The 19,937-nt window shown below is 39.0% G+C and overlaps 1 protein-coding gene across 1 annotated transcript in view; it reads right to left on the bottom strand.

Moving 5' to 3' along the window:
• Positions 1 to 974: 974 nt before the first annotated feature.
• Positions 975 to 19,937, bottom strand: part of hs3st4 (heparan sulfate (glucosamine) 3-O-sulfotransferase 4) — an 87,019-nt gene continuing 68,056 nt past the window's right edge. Inside the window, exon 2 of the mRNA XM_042505554.1 lies at positions 975 to 1,629. Within this exon, the coding sequence (XP_042361488.1) occupies positions 975 to 1,629 (655 nt within the window). The remainder of the gene's footprint in view (positions 1,630 to 19,937) is intronic.

Below are 19,937 nucleotides of genomic sequence, written 5' to 3' on the forward strand. Positions count from 1 at the left end.
AGGGTCGCGAGGCAAACAGTCGAGGACTGTAAGAGTTAAGTGATGTTTTGGGTGTGCTTTTTTTTGGGGTGCCAGGAAATTGTTTTTGTCAAGATGCAGAGTTGTTTGATCCACAGCTAACCCTTGATATTTGTAGTACATGGATTCATTTGTTAAATTATGCCAAAATCACTGATACTGCACCACATCTAAATGCGTGGTCATCAGTATGCTAATGCTCGACTATGCAGTGAAACAATCCAATTATTGAATGATGGCCACTGTACATCAGCTCTCTTATTGAATATGTGTGCAATTAATGAGTGCAGAGCAACCAGAACACTGACACTGAGTAAATTAACACTTTGGTAAACTTAGACGGACAAAAACAGGATTGTCTCCACTCAGAATATGGAAAGATGAGGAAATGTCAGAGGATTACTGTATTATATGTCTATCATTTTTCTCTTTTATCTCTCTTCTAAAGCAGCAGGACAGTGTGGGAAAGACATAATACAGAGCACTTCATGGCCTTAGCCATTGAAATAGAATATCTTTTTGTACTGAATGCTGGTGAGTGGGCGTGAGGGCAACAAACTGCAGGAAAGTAAAGGGAGAAGAAACAGGCAGAGTTTACCCTTAGGGCTCATGAGGTAAGGACACTTAACTTATCGCATGCATTGCCATAGTCAACATGATTTTTTTATATCAGCTCTATGCTTTAGAAACAAAAGGAATAAATCATCTCCTTTTCACAAATATAAATATATTTTATGTTTAGTATATACAATAATGACTTGCCATCATCAACAACATTAGTATTGAAGGGAGAGAAAAAGCATGTCAGTAAACTCTTGCTAATGGATACAGACACTGCAAAGACAGCCATGATTGATTGGCGTGCTCAAGCACTCTCTCTGAAGACGAAGCGAGACAATAATAGTTTTATTGAAGAAGGCTGGTTGTGTGGCTGCGCCGTGCCATGCCGCAGTCTACTAGTCCTGAGAGCTACGAGATTCACTGTCCTCCTCCAGCTCCCATTCAAAGTTCTGCCCAGTCATTTGGTAGAACATCATGTTAAAGGGTTTGTAGAACTTGTGCAGCCGCCGAATCACGTCCGGGTCAATTTTAGGATGAGTTCTCCCTTTTGACTTGCCGAGGCATCTGGGAGTGCTGCTGTCCTCCGGCTTCTTCAGACAAGGAAATCCTTTAGTTTTATTGAAGTAAAAGTGTTTGTCTGTGACGATCCGTTTGAGTCCCAAGAAGTCCTGCACTTTGGCCATCTCACCTGCGGGATCCACAATGAGCCTCTCGCCGCTGACAAAATGCATTTGGGAGAGAGGGAAATACTGCATCCAGCTCTCCAAGTGGAGCGCATATATTCCTATACGCAACGCACTCCAAGAGGCATCTATAAGACCCAGCGTCCGGTTCTTAAAAGCCAGAACCTCAAAGGTAGGGATCTCAGGTTTCTTGGACAAAGTCTGTGTGTAGTCTGAAATTGCTCTAGTGACAGGATTACGCACCACTATAATAAGCTTGATGTCTCTGGCCATGGAGTGGATGCGCTTTGGGGCATGGTTAGTCACAAAGTAGCTGGGTGTCTTTTCCATGGTGATCTGCCCTTCCAGCGTCGAAGGCATCAGGTCTCTGGAAACACAAACAGGGGGAAGAGAGAGAGAGAGAGAGAGAGAGAGAGAGAGAGAGAGAAAGCAGCTTAGCACAGTATTATCCTCAACACCTCTTACGCTGCAAATGAAATACCCAAGGACACAGTGCAAGCAAATTTGGTACATTTATTAAGCAGTACATTACTTGAAATTACAAGTGAAAATAACTGTTATTATCACTGGACATTATGTTGTGAGGAGAAACATACAGCTAATTACATCCATGGAGTAATATGCAAGAGATAAAAGAAAGAAGATGAAACGGCAGGCAAGCAAGTATGCTCATTGCTTAATTGACTCCATCTGTGTTACTCCAGGAGCTGTTTTGGAACTTTAATAATGAGTTCGCTGCATATCATTAATACCGGGGTGCCTGGGGTATTGTTTTGTCATACATTTATTATGCATGCAAGGCTCACACTCTGTGCAGGCAGTTTTATTTCTTATGCACATGTACTTTCCCTGCAATGGGTGCAGGCTTTTCTTCTCCTCTTCGTGCTACGTTTTAAGGTTAGGGGCTGTTCATTGAAGGCAGCAGTGATTAATTATGAGATTCAAGGTGATAATTTGTAGTACAATAGAAATGTCCCCCGACTTGGGAGATTTATCTCAGGAACAACGGGAGGCCATTTGCCACATCCACAAATATTACGCTCAACTTGTTCTTTGCGAGGATACGACAGTGCAGAGTATATCAAACGCACAGAAGCAAGTCTTGTTTCTACACTTTCTATTTTTGTATCAATAATAAGGCATAGCATTTGCCTCAGGCAAATCCTTATCAAATGTTTACACTGATGTTCATTCCAATCCGAGCTGTTTTCTTTGTTTGTAGGCTATGTGATTCAGTGCTAAATTGGTACATTAAATCCGCTGTGAGACACGCCGTTTATTTCACTACTAACAAATACAAGCACAGGAGCTCCACAATATAATATAAAGTGCGACAAAATCCAAGCATGCACACAGTTTTTTTTTCCTGCAACCCAAATTAAGTAATGTTTGCTCGGAAATTAATGTATAAACAGTCAACCCCGAAAAATCCAAATTATTCCATCTGGAGACTCACAGAGTTAGAGCAGAGAAATTCTCCATAATTCTGGGATAAAAGCTATTTCCTTCTTCCTGCAATATTTTTTCCATTAGGCTTCCCTGCACCACAAACCTACAGTTGTAACGATATAGTCACATCAATCATTTGCATCTTGGACATATTCTAAATTAACTGTTCTCCAGCAAAGAATCCAATTTACTCTGCAAAACATAAGAGCTGTTATGCACATATCGACCACCCTCACACACACACACATGCACCCATGGATACTGGGCTGAAAGTCTCACAAGTGGCCTGGTAATTGCATCTCAGTAACAGTATTGCCTTCCTGATGGGTAATTTCCCTCTGGATTATGTTTGTCTCTTGACAGCATAGAACTGTGGTTACTTCTGGGCCTGTAATGGGATATTAAACATATCTACTGATAGCATAGTGACTAGAAAGAGTATTCGTTTTCATTATATTCCATCACTTTCCACACTTCCTGCCTTACAGTAATGAATGGCTAAAGATTTTTGTAACCTTCCAAGGACTTGCGCTGGGTACCATTTAACTCCAGAGTACAGTTGGTGGTTCAAGGGTGCAACATCACTGAGACCAAAAAAAAAAAAAAAAAAAGCTCATATGTACCACCACAGCAAATCACCTTGAAACAACCGATATCCTACTGTATGGACCTGAGCCGCAGCATCTCACTGGTAATGTGCTGTGCATCTTTGGAGCATATCCAATTGACAGGACAGATGTACAATGTTCAAGGTTACCTTTTTGAAGGTGTTCACATAACAAGCTATTGTCCTCATGGGCTCAACGCTAATCATCATGCATTAATTATAAAACAATGGAAACGGCAAAATACTTTGTTATGTTGCAGAGGCTCCATTTTGATTGGAAATCAGTCATGGATCATGTACGTCTATACAAAATGTCAGCAGGACGACGAGGCGGGACGGAAATCAAAATGCTGATAAACAAGCTAATTTCTCCGTGCATAGCAAATGACTCCTCTGGCCTTGCAGTCTCGTGGAACTGGAGTAAACAAGAGCAAAACCGTTAACTCTCGCTTCTTTTTTCTCCGCATCAGCTGCACAGCTTACCACAGGTCATTCAGGTGGGTAGGTAAATACAATCCAAAGCGCTAAAGAGGCCCCGCGAACCATCTGCTGTTTACTGCCTCAGACCGAGGACATACCAACATGTCCAAGGCTTTATTTACATAAGTGTGAAGATGAAGGCGCCACATACTAGGAGGAACTTTTAATGATCTATGCTGTGAGAGGCATGCTCCACTATGTGCCTGCAACAGAATTACCTTTGTTGCTGTGAGAGATATGGTAGCTGCAAGTAAATAATGCAGCCTTATATGACCAATACTTCACTGAACAGAACATGGTTGAGCGTCATTACAGTTCCTTGGAAAACAGCTGAATGCAGTCTCATTACAGCTCCGTAATTTAGAATAAAACAAAACAAAACAAAAAAAATCCCATGAAACCAGATCAATTTAATGTAGCTAAAACATTATCTGAGTCAGACTAATAAATAATAAAGCTGAAAATCAACCTTTAAAAGCTCGATTCTCCAGTTTGTATTGAGGTTGTGTACTTTAACTCAGGAGGGAAATTCATTTCACACCCATTCCACGTGATATTCAGATCCAGAGGATGCGCAGCCATCACTAAAGGTTGATTCATCATTCAGAACGTGCAGTATACCAAATCACAGTGAATCTTTGCTTTTGTTTGGACAGAAACTAATCTTCACAGATAATCACAACTATTCATGCCTTAACGCCCACCGCAAAAGTGCTCTGGAACATGGCCCAGCATTTAACTCAATGTTTCATTATGTTCTGTCAAACTAGTGTACCGGGAATATTTCGATGCATGATGAGGTGAGGGATCACGCTAATTTACATTCCCAGATACTAATAGGTCCAAGCTGTTTCTGGAGGAAGAGAGTTTCTCCAGAGAAGCCGAGTTGTTCCTAATAAACTCTGGCAGAGAAATAAAAAGCTCCCCCAGTCTCTCATTTGGATTGATCAGGGCTCTGCTGCAGAGTATCAATCCACCGAGCTTCCTCCATGTCATGTCAAATACAATCAATTATTCTAAAGGAGTCCACTCATAATAAGCTCCTGAGTCCTCGGAGAGCGCATTTTGGAGACGGTGCCTGTGATGTGGGCAGACTACTGTGATCCACTAAATAATTTCAACAAAAAAATATGATGAAATTGAAGTGTGAATTGTACAGTAGAGACACAGAGTAATTTCTCTATTGGGAACATGCAGGAATCTGGCCTTTGCAGAAGAAACATATTTCAATTGCATAAAAGAGAGGTGATGAAAGGTGGCAGCTACATTTAATTTTACATACAAGTGTTTAAAAAAATAAAATAATAATAATCTGGCATTTTTTCAGTAAACCGATGCCTTAACTGTCAGTGAAGGCAGACCACAGAGAGGATAATAAAAAGCATTTGTATTTAGGTGTTACTCTGAGTCCGATTTCAAATATCAATCGAGGGTGTAAGTGGCTATTCATCAACAACAGTCAGTCAGGACATTTGAAGTGAGAGATTCTGTGGTCAGTTTGCAATGAATAATCCCATTATTACACCCTGAGTGACATGTTTGTGATTACAGCAGCACAATGAACAAAGACATTGGTTTACTGAGAGGTGGAGAGAGAGAGGAAGAGAGAAAAAGCGGTCGGTCAAATGAGTCATTCTTCACCCGGCTCTCAACAAGTGGATGCGTACATGTTTGGCACACATAAAAAAACAATCCTACAGGCCAGAGCAAAGGGTCTTAGTGGGTCTGTTATGGAGTGGGAGGCATTGTTTTGTCACGGTTAAGGTGCAGCTTTAAGGAGGAAAAGAAATACAGAGTGTGCTGCCATTCTCAGTGATCAGATCAGGCTCAAGTAATGGTGGAGAGTTTGGTTTGTTTTTGTTTTTCTCAACCTGAATCTGACCTTTCCACCTGAGTGTAGTGGAAGGATCCGTTGCTTGCCCTGAAGCTATCTATTGGTTCTAGTTATGTAACATACAAAGACCTACTGAGGATTAAATTGTGACTTTTTAAAAATATTTTTCTGTATGCAGAGACATGTGAACTTCATGCATTTGCAAAGAGCATGTGACTATGTCTATAATATTTAGAGCTGACTGTTAAAGTAGAATTATGAAGCAATGTGTTTGATCAAACGTTTTCTGTCCTCACACGATTATCTGCTTAGGTGGAGCTAGGAGGGGATCATGTGTGCAGTCATGTCTGTGTGTGCATCTGTGCATTTGTATATCTGTTACCCTGTTCCCAACAAATAACTTCTAGCTCTTGAACTGGTTCTGTTCAGGATTATAGAAATTGTCGTGCTATCTAGCGAACCAGCCCGCATTTTCACCAGTTTTGCATTGAACCATCTTAACCAAGGATGTGTCATCAATGCAAGGCGTTGCACAAAATTGCAGATCACACTGACTACCTGCAAACTTTTGTACTGTTATGATACATATTTGTTTTTACCCCAACAAAAGCATGGGCAAACTAATAATGAGACCACTGTATGCTCTTTTTTCCCTGATGATTTCTCACTCGTCTTCTCCATCCTTTCTGTCACAGTTCACAGATGATAATCCCAAGAGCATGACTCAGGCGGCAGGTGAACAAAGCAGAGGGTCTTTACTGAGCAAGAAAAAAAAAGGGATGCATAAGGATCTGGGTAATCACAATTTAACAAGGGGTTGGGTTGAGGAAGAATCCAACATGCAGGCAGGGTCAAAATCTAGATCAAAAAGTCACAATGCAAATAGATGCTGGAAAGGTGAGGCACAGAGCACAAAGACAATCTGCTAAAGCTGGTGAAAGTGCACTGGTGTATATACTAGGGAGCTAATGGGGGAATGAGAAACAGGTGAGTGATGATTAGCAGGTGGAGTGAATCTAGTGATCAGGGCAGGTAGTGGGGAGAAGCAGGGTCTGAAATGACAGCAGAAAACAATCCACAAATCAAGTTAATAGATGAATGATAAATAAAAAAAGAGTAATTCAAAACCATGAAATCTTTCTTTTTAACCTTTAGAATATGATGCACTCACTAATGTTGTCAAGGTCTGCACTTTTAGTCAAGGGAAACTTGCTATCTTTGGGTTCAAACAGAGAGACTACTTTTTGGGTTTTGAACCTAATTAGTTTTGGTGGCGATGCTTTGAATGGTTAAAAATTATGTGCAGGAATCAGAATGGAAACAGTTCCAGCATTGCCTATTTCTGACCCAAAGCTTTTCAGAAACATTTTTAGTGTACTGTCTAGATGTAAACTGAGTTTGTGACCGGGCTGCCTTTTTGAAAAACGCCAAAACAACGCAGCACCAACCTGCTGGAGCAAGCCAGACTGTTTGGGATTCAGGCACATCTTTCCGTTTGTTTGCTGTATTTGGTGAGCCTCCACTATAATGCCAGGCACAGCTGCACCATGTTTCCACGGTAGCTGATCACAGTCACTCCATCACCTTTTCTTTGTTTGAGAGGGAAGAGGGTGATGGGGAGGGATTTTATTAGACATTGTGTCTGAGGTTTGTCTCCATATAGCCTGTCTATACTGGTTACACCTTGATAATGTAACTCTTTAATTTCAAAACTGTAATGCATGCACACTGGACTCAAAGACTCGCACTCCCTGTTCCTCACCCACATGATGCCCCCAGACACACCTGGCATACATCTGCTCTTTGGGCATTTTTTTTTTCCAGTTTAAGTTATACATGGACACGTAAAGAAGCTCTGCTGGAAACTACAAAGGTCTCCTCGGCCCGACACTCCTCACTCACACCTATTACTTCTCCATATCTGTCTTAATTAGTGTACTTCATAATCTTTAGTGCATTTCTTTGCTTATTAGGGTTCCTGAATCATTTTCCAAGTATCTCTTTCTTTGGTCACTTCCAAATCCAACATGTCATCCAAACTTGGTGACAATTTCTTATTATTTATTTTTACTACGGCAGTCTAATGTAAACTTAGGTAGTCTCAAAGACCCTGTTTTATCAATCATCCTTCCACTATGAGTGATCAGAGCATATATATATATATGTTCAATATATTGCTTAACCCTGATTGGTGCATTAATCAGGATTTAGCAATATATTAAAAAAGAATCTGATTTGTTGCATTGTTTTGTCGACAGAGTTGTGATAAATCAGATCAGTTGAGTTTGTGAGCGCTGAACTCCTAATAAATGATGCTTTTGCTCATTTAGTCCTGAATATTAAAAAAATATTATAAAAATACTTCAGTTTTGAAACTTGAAAACAAATAACTGTCTTGGAAAATTAACAGTTGTTTCTTACCTGAAAACAGGCTCTTCAAATAATTTAATAAATCTTCGTTTACTGTCCAACACATATGTTTTACACACAGAGTGTATAAAAATAATGAACATAGCCACTGTGGCGTCAGCCATTTTGGACACCCATATTTTTCCCACTTGAGTTTGGCAGTTTTGCTGTCATTATCTCACACTTTTGGAGTCTGAAGTGACCAGAGGTGACCATATTTGTATGAAAGGGTGAAGGTGTGGAGGAGCGATCTGTATCTGATTGAGAGCCCAAGGTGATGGCCTGTGACTCAAAGTGACCACGTGCTTAATTTTTGAGCCTCGGATCGTTAGCCGGTTTCTCTATTTTTATTTTTACTTTCTTTTGTCTAGGACCTTAATGGATACAGACTATACGTTGTCCATTATTTCGCCTATACAAACTCACTCACTCAGCAATTACATAGAACATTTTGAGGCTGCTGGTGGGATTTAAGCTAAACCTGTTTTTGAATAAATCATTCAATTATTGTTACTGTTGATCTCCCCAGAGTAAGTTTGTTTTAGTGACAAGTAAACCATGTTTGTTGTATGGCAAAGATAAAAAAAACAAAAAATGGTGAGACTAATTAAAACACAACACAGCCTCCCTACTCTAAATAAGCCCATTATACTTGAATTTCTGGAGGACTGTGGGCATCAACTGAATAGTTGAGGATGGAAGTGACAGCTGGTCCTGATCAAAACCTTATTCCCAGCTCTCTTCCTGAGATCCCCTAAAGACTGTCCCACTTCCAACAGTGGGCGAGCCAGGTACTTTTCTCCCCACATCACCAGGCTGCGGCGCCGAGATCTAAAGCTGTGCTCAGATGCCCTTTGGACATAAAACATCATGAAATAAAGCGTGGCAACAAGGGAAACTACAGGGATGTTTGGGATGCTGTAGCACCCAGCATCATTAGTCCATAACAGTGTATATGAGCTGGAAAATTAGTCTATTTTTAACTGTATTAAAGTCCAGCAGGGACATGGAAGCAATCTTATCTCACATCAGAAACTCAGAGGATATTGCTTTTTTTCAACTTCAGTGTCTAGTTTTAACATTACTGGCTATAAAAAGGCACTGATTTCCTCACAAGCCTAGAAATAAATATACAGTACAGTACAAACCCCAAACCCAAAAATAAAATTCTTACATAATGGCTCATCTGCCCTGTAATAAAACAACAGCAGTCTGCCACTTGTCTGAGAGATGATTTTCTTCTTTTATTGTTCTTTGCGTGTTTGTTTATTGTCCTTTGAATGAGCTGATGAGAGCTCATTCAATTTGATCACAATTGCCCTCAAAATTCAATGTTATTGATGTTGCCACTATAAAAACAAGCCCCGGCTCTGCGAGGGCTGCGAACACACCCCTAAAAGAAATGTCAGTGTCATTTATTGATGTAGCTGGAACACAGAGAAAAAAATATTACCTGAAACAGAACATACTATCTAGCATGCTAAATTATGCACAGAATAGCAATATTAGCACATCTGACAGAAAGTGTGACTTTTCTTCACATTTAAAAAAAAAAAATGCTCTTCAATAAATATCATGTTCGTGAAGTTGAAGATTTGGCTTTACAAATCAACAAACTATTTTGCAGTCATTTCTATGATTTCCAGCACTTTTAAGTGTGTTTTAGCTCAAAGAAAAGCACAGAATGGCCAACTGTAATTGGAAGTCACACCTGAATACGTCAGAGTCAAAGGCTAAAATTTACATTCTGGAAATGTTGCAGATCCGGCTCAGTTAAGCAGAACCAATTAATATGACAGTTTGAACATGATAGATTTCCTTGTCTGAGAAAAATGGCCAGCACTTCAGGATCTAATCATTTTACTGAAGTTGACCGCGGAGGAAACTCTGCACCATCTGACATATAAAACGACATTTTACATGAATTCTCCTATGTCGCTCATTCAGTACATGACATGTTCATAGGATTTTATATTTTTTTTGGCGGGTTCATCTGAGGTGATTGTACAACAATATGTCATTTTTAAAGTGAGAACATTTCTGGCAATCCGATCACACGCTGTGCACCAAGCCTACAGTGATGCAGCATCTGACAAGATGACAAGATTGAAGGGCATCAATTACTGTGTGGGTAAACAAGTGGCTACAGAAGATAAAAAACTGCTTTCCATCAGAGCAAAGCCATATGGCTGAAGCCGTCATCTGAAACAAATGGAATAAAACCGGTCATTAAAGACACATTAAACAGCATCTGTGTCTGGTTTCATTCTGTGCAACAGAGAGCGAAAAACAAATTTTGTTTAATTTTGAATATATATATAGATTATGATCGTCTGTCGGATACCTGATTCTTCCTGGGGTATGTCAAACTTGGTGTACAGAAAGCTTACAGGAAAGGGAGGTTGTGTGTCTTTTTTCCCCTCCTTCATATCCATGAGGGTTTTTTTTTGGCAGTACTATCAGGTAAAGACCTGAAAATGAAGGTTTCCAGGAAATTACCTATCAGAGTCACTTTTTTCTCAATTTTTCCAATTCATCATGGAGCTGTAGGTCAGTGTGACACTATGTAGGAGGAGGCTGCACAAACTCTTTCCATTCTCTGCGCAAGACATTTGAACATATATCCAGTAATACAGACAGAACTTGATTCAGAGAACTTTTCAGTATTCTCCTTTATAGAATTTTAAGGTAACTCACAAAATGTCAGGATGAATATCAGAGAAAAAATATGGCAGGCAAACTTGTAACTTTTGCCATTTCTCATTTCGAAAAAATTGGTCTGCCATAAAACTGTTGGGAAATGTCAGCGTCAGTGTCTGTCTACCAAGAGAACAGCAATATTACAACTGAGTCTACATATTTTATTGACCTTTGGGAATTTAAATTTTCCACAGACGGAGGCTAGACTTGGAGTTGGCTATTTACTGGTCACTGGCACTATTTGTTCCTTAAAGAAATATTTCACTGCGGGAAAGATGGTCTCTTAAGGGCAAACACTTTTGACATTGGTGCTACATGGTCAGAAAAAATAGAGGAAAAGGACTATGGCATTAGCGATTGCTTAAGAAGTAGAAAACCTAAAACTACCAGAACACTGCACTGCACTGGACCAACAAATGCTCCCACTGATTGGCGTAATGTGAGCTTGCTCATTTTTCCAAAGGAAACAGTATGGCAGCTGACTAGTAACAATCTCAAAGAACAGTTGAAAACATTTAAGGTGAGAAATAGGCAGCGCAGTCACAAAATACCTAATAATTTTAAAATACAGGATATATTATGGCATCCTCTTCCCATTCACAAAGTCTCATATTACAGCTAAACAGTGCACTAAAATCTGTTTCTGAAGACATTTTAGGCAGGAAATAGGCAATACAGTGACAAAATTTTAGTTTGCTTTTGACCAGTGCAGCCTAGTTTTTACATTTAATCAGAGTCTGAGAAAGAAAGAGGGGGCCTGTCTCTTTCTTGATCCGCTTCTATACTCTTTGTGTCTATAATGGCAGCCAAAAGAAACTGTATAAATACAATCTGTACTTTGAGCAACAGTCCTACAGTAGATGAGCAGGGACGGGAAGTAAATTTACACATAATACCCATACAAACACATACAAAGCTGGTTAAGTATGGGCAATTTAAATGTTTTTTTTTTTTTTTTAGCCTACCAGCATATTCAAAATATTCATTGAACACAAAATTCAACAATGTAACACAAATACAAAAGTAGAAATCATCTTGCAGTTGGATCATTCCATCCACAATACAGCAATCCGTGACTTAAAACAGATGTGGCCAAGGGGCAAAATTCAAATTGCTGGAAATTGCACCAAACCCTGCTTCTTAACCCCCTGCCCCCAACCCCTACTTCGAGTGCCCTTGCTCGGACCACACCCATGTTCAATTTAAGCCTTCATTATGATCTCAACGTCACATCTGTAAAGTCTCTTCACAACATTTTGCAAGGTTGCAATGTTGTCACGTTGACAAAATCTGACAGACGTATAAACCCCAAAACTGCTTCTGTGTTAGGTGTTTCAAAGACCACAGTTTTCTAGAAGAAACCCACACATGCATGCACGAACGTGCACGCACACACAGAGGATCACAAGGTAAAAGTAATACCAGCCCTTGCGACGTTATCACGGCTGATAACTATACCAAATGGCCTATAAATATTCCAGGGCCAGTTCTGAATAATACAAGATGCTTTTGTGAGTTTATTCGCAAAATGGTAGCAGTGATTTCAAGTCTACTCATGGCAGCATTTCAACCTCAGTTCACTCTGTCTACTTAAGTTTTGCTCACTGCAGTCCAAATCTAAGTAGTGCTGTTCAGTGCATGTCAGCATCCATTTCTTAGTTGCTATGAGCCACACAAACACGCCTGCATGATGGTTCTCAGGTACAGCTCCCACTCTAGAAGCTATACTACGTAGGATGGATTTGTTTTGGACCAAGAGTTTAAGAAAAGTGAGGAAAAGTATGAACGCCCATCATCTGTGTGTAAACTCAAAACCACACCTACAAATCAGTACTACTCCATTAATAAGCTGTATTTGTATTTTAAAGCCAAAAAATGTTGTCTGAGAACACATTATAGCAATTTTGTTGTTAGACTTTTGCTTTGTTTTTAAATCAAAATGAGAAGATTGTCTAAGAGGATTTAAAAATTTTTACAAGTTAAAAAGTTGAAGTCAATAGCTAGAATTGAAGTAAAAAGTTTTCTTCTTTTATAGCAGACAAGAGCTTTCCCTCTCACCATTCTTTAAGCCCAGCAGGAATCTCACAGGGATAAATGGTGTGGGAGTCTTGTACTTTGTCATGAATTATATGAATAAGGAAATGATGATGACAAAGATGAATTTCTTCCACAGCCCTGAAAAAAATATATAATGATCATGAGATGAGGGTTAGCTAGTTTCGCTAACTTTCCAATCTATTTGAACCCTAACTAAGGTGGAAGACATTATGACTGAAGAGTCTCTGTCTGTATACAGTCGTTAGCCTTCAGTTGCATTTGAATTCCTCTGTGGACGTGTTGGCACAGTGAACGTCCAACCTTACCAGTGATGAGAAGTGCCTCTAGCATGTAACTCTCTTTATTCCTGATTCAGTGAAGATGAGCTCAGATTTTGATCAGATTGTGTGAAAAGCTCATCTAATAAAAATTTTAAAAAAGTGAAAGTGAAAAAGCCTTGGAAAATACTGTAATGATGTGTACCACCTTGTTGTTAACACTTTGGGCAGCCTATATCTACAATGTCTCTTTCAGATCTTTACCCTTTCAAAAATGTTCACATTTCCTTTTAGGATTCCTTTCATTCTAGACCAAATCACTGAGGTGATATAATGATGAACAGTTGTGGAGTTGTAATTGACAAAAAAAAGATGTCATTAAATTGTAATTCCACTGTATTTCTGCTACAGAAGCAATGCTGTGTGACTCCTGTTTGACCCTGTTATAATGGCCACATCTGCAGCAGCACACTGTCATAGAATAGCACTGGAATCTGTATTGATCTTGCTATTTAAATAGTGCTTTATGATGAGAAAAAAAATCAAAATGTATATGTGAAGTGTTTGCTCAGCAATTTCCAGCTGCAACTGGTCAGCAACTATATGTGACAAACGGAAATGATTTCCACTCTTGAGGACGGCTATGCGAGACTGTTCTAGCAGATGAGTGTGGGAGTCTGCTAGTGTGTCTGATTATAGATCACCCTGATTTATATGATCCTGCTCTTTGTACAAAGTGTATATCATTTGAAACACAGTATGAATCATGTGTGATAAGTTACTGTATAGCATGTTGATTACTGTCAATAAATTGTTACTGTCATAAGCATTCCTTAGCATTGGAGGTATGTGTTAAGCATTTCAAATATTATCTAGGCTCTAAATACGTATGTGATGTATATATATATATATATATATAACTATGTGTGTCATTCTTTGGTCTTTGCATTTGGAAAGTCTTCAAACTTGTTTGCTTCCAACAGACCAGCAGAGAGAAGAACGCAAGTAAATCTATTACTTTTGTACGAGAGATTTACCAGCTCCCTGTCTCTATTTCTTTGCCCAAATATCTCTCACATATGTTTAATACACACAAAATGCACAATGGTGTGTAGTGCACCGCAAAGGCACCTTAAATACCAATCAAACACTGTGGCGCAAGTTAAACTCTTTTCAGCTGCTGTGGCAGGTCATCTGGGCAGGTTGGCCCACCCCGGTACTCGCTGTAAAATATTGATGTTGGCTGTAGCAATAGAGGAGAGAAAATGGATGGAAATGGGTCCTCAGTAGATATGGGGGAAGGCTAAAATGTGGTAAAGCTGACATTGGAAGTTAGCAGAGCCAATTTTAGAATCCCCAGGAGCGTCTTGAATTTAGAATTTGTTATTGTTTCTAAACACTGGGACAGGTCAACAACAACTGATTGTTCAGTACATTTATTTTTGTCTTCTTTTGTTAACTTATTCAAATGATCTTCAAAGGAAACTCATCTGACACCATACTTAACATTTGTCCTCTCCAGATAACAACAACACTGATTAGCTGAGGTCTGTCTGGACCATCTAAGACAGTATAGATACCATAAATCTCTAAAAATTATTAAAATAAGATAGCCTAAAATATTAACTGTTTTAATTCTGATTCTTTAAGCCAATACTCGTTTTGATTCCAAAAGGGTTAACCCTTCAACCTAACCCTAAAAAAGGAAGCATCACACCCTTAGTAATAGGAATTCTAACCTTAATTGGGCATTTAACTGTGTTCCTTTTAAGGTCTAACAGTAATAACACTAGTATGGCTGAAAACACCCCCAATAAATCCAATAGTCAATTGATAAATGAATCTCTCAATAAGACACCACAGAAATATGTATGTTCAGATGACGGGCAGGTAGCTACCACCTTTTCTGTGCAAAATAAATTGTTTTTTGTTTCAAAAGCTACAAAGAAATAAGCACAGATTATCCAGATTAATTTGTGCAGGATAACCCCAGTGTACTGAGGTCAAGCAATTATGTTGTGCATCCAAAGGATATTCACAATATTTATCTCATTGTCTCCTAGATGTTCTGCTTTCATAAAGCTGTGGGCTGCCCTGCAGCAATTTGCTGGAAAAGTGTTACCGCCTGCATGTGCTGCTCAGAAGCTCTCACTTTAAAGGATTTATATGCCACATTCAGAGCAATATTATAGAGGCAAACAACTATTTGCTATGTAAAGATATGGTGGTGAGATGGCATGCAAAGCAGAAGAATGAAGTCATGCTAACTCTGTACGTGTGCTGTAATCTGAGCTTCTCTGTTCTTTGTTGCGCTAGACAGTCCGGCCATGGGTGCATATTAGAGCATATCCCCTATCACAAATTTTGAAAGACAGCGATTCTGTGACCAATGCGCTGATGGGAGTAAACAAGGAAGCAGTCCTGAGCATAAATCCTGACTTACCGCTGTAGATGTGTATTCGGAACTGTGTGAACTTTGATTAATTCTAAGGTACGTCCTCACCATGTTTCTTTTCTTAGACCTAACCTCCAACAACAACTTGACAACAACCGACAACTTGAATCAGATTCTGATTTGCTCTGAAAGTTCATACAGCTCCTTTAGTGTTTACAGATTGTGAAATGAAACTCGTTGCAAAATCACTTTTTAAGTGAGATATTAACCCATTGACAAAAAAATTGTTGCCTTGTCGACTAATATGGGGGGGGTTATTATAAGGTAAAAGTTGGGTGACCAGAAAAGCCTGTGAAACCTTTAAAACCAATCTCCACATTGTAAATGAATAAACCACACAGTAATTCAGACACCCATTTGGACTGTCATTTGCAAGAAAAAAATAATTGATTTTTCTGGTAGTCTCCTGTTCAACTAATTTCCATCACTGACACTACCACTTATGAACCTCTAAAACCTTTAACCTTGTCTTGGCCTGTTGTGCCTGTTTATCGATAGTGCCGCGAATGCTGCTGAGCATATGTATTATTATTAACAATACATCCTTGAATCCTTGGTTTAGATGAGTGCACTGAGGTTTATGTGCGCGCGCACACACACGTATCTGTGACATGGGGGATAATTCACTTTATCATCAGAGTGTTTCATCAGAACAGCTGGAACAGTCTAGTGGGAGCTCTTATTTAAAGCACAGCCACAAACTGAGCTGTTTAAAATGAATTACAAGTGAAAGGTTGGAGAAATATAGTTTCCGAACAAGGATTTATGGCAATTTAAAAGCAAAGTGCGAACAAAATGACTGAGCTGCTAAATGTCAATTAACTAAAAGACATTCTTCATATGCCAGCATTTCTCAATGAAGTGTCACAGCTGCCTGGTGTGTCTAAAGTGGTGAAAAATGTTGCTAAAGTTGACATTATGATGCTTTGAATTATGTCCAAGATACTATCATATACAGCAAATTAAATGTAGCAAATAAACGCTTGAAATCTTTTAAAGCTACAAGAGAGATTCATTAGAAGCAGCAGAACAGTTACAATTAGGTCTCTTGTCAAAATACATAATATATGCAGAGGCATTTTAAAAGCATCATTTTATGTCCCTGTGATCTAAATTTGTGTCTGGCTTAAAGGGTGGCAGAGATGTTTGTACTGTAACATCTGGATTCATGGAAATAGGCTGCTAAGAATGTTATAATCATGCAGACAAGGCCTAAGCTGCTCCATTACGGGCTAAGCTGACCTATCAGTGGGGCTTTTGCTAATCCAAATTGTGCTTTAGCTGGCAGAGATTGCTCAATTCAAATGGTCTGCTGGGAGAGAAAAAAAAAGAAGCTAAAATAGTTCACCTGCCATGTGAGCTGCTATCATTTATGAGATATGTATCTCCCAGTATCATATGTGCACAAACGCAGAGTTACTTTTTTTAAATTCAGAAAAGCTCATTTTCATGGTGGATTTTCTATTTGCTTACCATATAAATGCCAGCTATGACCAGTCCAGAGCGCCTTAAGCGTGCTTTCATTTGACACAAGCTTAACAGCCCCAGCTGCCGTACTTACATCATACTCCAATGTGCTGAGTGACAGTTATATTTACAACTGCAGACAGGCCCTTGCAAAGAAAAAAAATCTTTTATGTAAGACTTACTGTGTTTACTTGTGAGTGTCTGACAAAAAGCTTTTTAGTGAGCTTCTTTTTTTTCTCATTTTTGGGCAAGTTTGGCATCTTCAAATTCTTCTGTTTTGTATTTTGTGCGAAGACTTTGTGCAGGGACCAGCCACTAAGTTAAGGCATTAATTATTACATATACTGGAGGACTCACAGACTGCCATAACCTGTCTCCTTTATATGCAGACTATCTTAAAATTAATCCAATTAAATGAACACAGCAAAACATCTTCCTTAATTACGTTGTACCAGCACCGTAATCGCTGCCTGGATTATGTTCAGAGGCAATGTTTTCTTTCAGGTAATGAAACACTACATTCATCTACTGTGTGTTTCAGAACAAGGTGTTAGAAGGAAGGTACAAAGTGTAGGTCTGTGACACCAGGACTTCAGGTTTGCTTTCAGACTCCTGTCTTAGGTTTTGCCCCAATTTGCCAGAAAACAACTGATGTACAGTTTCAGCGCACATTTTGCTGATACATATCAATATTTCAGCGACTTGCCAGAAACATCATTTACTCAACTTAACATTACTAACATTTCCATTAAAATGTATTTGCTGTTTCAAATTAGTTGCATATAAACGTCATTAGGAGACAGACCTTCTCCTAAAAGCTTCAAATGTTGCCATGGTAATCCACGTCAAAATCCCAACCCTAACCCCCAAAATCTCATTCATTAAGAAATTGTTTAAACTAATAGCTCTGTGACTTTCAATCCCTCTTAACTAATGTCAGTAACCAGCAGCCCAGGCAAACTGAAACAAATTGACCACATATCACAGGCTTAAGGCATTTTAAAATTTGTAAAGGTTGAATGCCAGATACACCAAGGGAAAGTGGTGAGTCAAATCGACAATGAGGAAAATGGAAACTGTAAGTAACAGCTTAGCCATCTTGCAATGCATTCCTTTTTGTAGCTATTAGGGCTAAACTGTTTGCTAACATGATGGTCACATTATTTCAAATGCATTGACTGGTTTTGATGCCTTAATACTGGTAAGTGGGACAGCCCTAATTATGATAAATAATATAATGTTTTTTTGGTTTTTTTTTTTTGGTCTCCCCCAATGTTGACTCTCTAGCTGGGGCTTGCACTATAAGTTAACTGTTTAATTCAGAAGCTGGTGTGAGTACAGCTCATAGTCAGCAGCGCACGCTTGGCTCCATAGATACACTGTGTTAGCCAGGCTGACATGACACAGGGGAAATTAATTTTCTACAGTCACATAATGGTTGGTTATTTAATCACTGTAAGATTTAATCTAACACCTTAATCTCAACGGATTGCTTCTCCTCCTGGAGATTCATACCTGCAAAAGACTGAGGGGATTAGAGACACTATGAAAAGGGCCCGAGGAAGAAAACATGAAAATGGCAACTAAACAACCACTCAATTAAATGTCTCTTTTCCTGTCATGTATATTTAATAGCTCCCAGGATCAAAGCATGGCGAGTGCTTTCCCACTTCCACTAACTCACAGACTTGCAGTCATAAAACTCAGCAAACACTAACCAAACTTCTCAAATGACTGCGCAGAAAGCCTCTGCAGGACCTCTAACCTGTTTATTACGTCTGTTCCGCATTATTTCCGCTGGTTACAGCCCCAAACCAACAGAGAGATATTTTTTATCGTTGAGAAAATGGACAGACAAACACCTCGGCTGTGAAATGGCTGTTGCAAGTCATTGAACATCTCGCATGGTTTTCAATACTCATGATGGGAGGAGATATGCGGATGTAATCCTTGAATGGATCTCGGTGTAGCCCTCAGCCTTTTGAGCAGCTTCTTTGAGCACTTCCAGTAAACCCCCGTGCACACCCTTAATCTCCCCAGCAGAGGTAGTTTGACACGTGAAGTGAATCTGCCATAAACACATATCACAAATGCAGGATAATGTTTTAGAGATACACAGATTAACTTGTGTAATCCAGGCTGCCAAAGGGAGAGCTTAAAGAGAAATGTGTCAAATGTTTATAGATAGAATAAAACCAAATATTAAACCTTAATCTCTAAAGGCTTTTATCTATTGTTGTCCTCACATGTTCTGCTTTATTCTGGGCATATAGGGGAAGATCAATTATGATTCAAATAAAGAGCAATGACGTAAGTAACCTAAATAAAATGCATTTTTGAAAATAATGGGATTTTCATTCATCTTTAAACCGCAGAACATGTTTCTAAATTCAAATTGTCACTCAAATGGTTTATATTTCAGTTTAAATCAGTACAAAAGACAAAATACTTTGAATAAATGTCAATGACAAAAGAAAAGGTACTAAAGGGTAAAACAAAATTCAGTGAAATGGGTTCAATTATTTCTTGAAATTTTTCATGGAATGACTGAGTGCTTCGGTGTCACACAGCAATTTGCAATTAATTTAAATGACAAGGGTTTTGAACACAAAAAGATGTCTGCCGCCCTTAGCACATAAACAGAAGTTATTCTTTTGGGAGCTGTGCGGCCACTTCACTGCTGTGTCAACTGGACAAGTGCAAAGTGATGAAAATTGCAGTTTTAATCATCATGTAGTCAGAGCACAGAGCAACCTTAATAAATTGTGACCTGTTTGTGACCAGTCATTTTAAATATCCCATGATGCTGGTTTCGTTTTCTGCTCACTTTTTAAAATGGAAAACAATGTCCATTATTTAAATGTTTAATGAGCGTTAGTGGGATTTACATAATAACACGGTTTTATGAGTATGACGGGTTATGTTTTGGTATTCTGCACAGACCATTTGGGAGAGGGCA

This window comes from Plectropomus leopardus, chromosome 17 (assembly GCF_008729295.1).
Source record: "Plectropomus leopardus isolate mb chromosome 17, YSFRI_Pleo_2.0, whole genome shotgun sequence".
In the NCBI taxonomy this organism is placed as follows: domain Eukaryota; kingdom Metazoa; phylum Chordata; class Actinopteri; order Perciformes; family Serranidae; genus Plectropomus; species Plectropomus leopardus.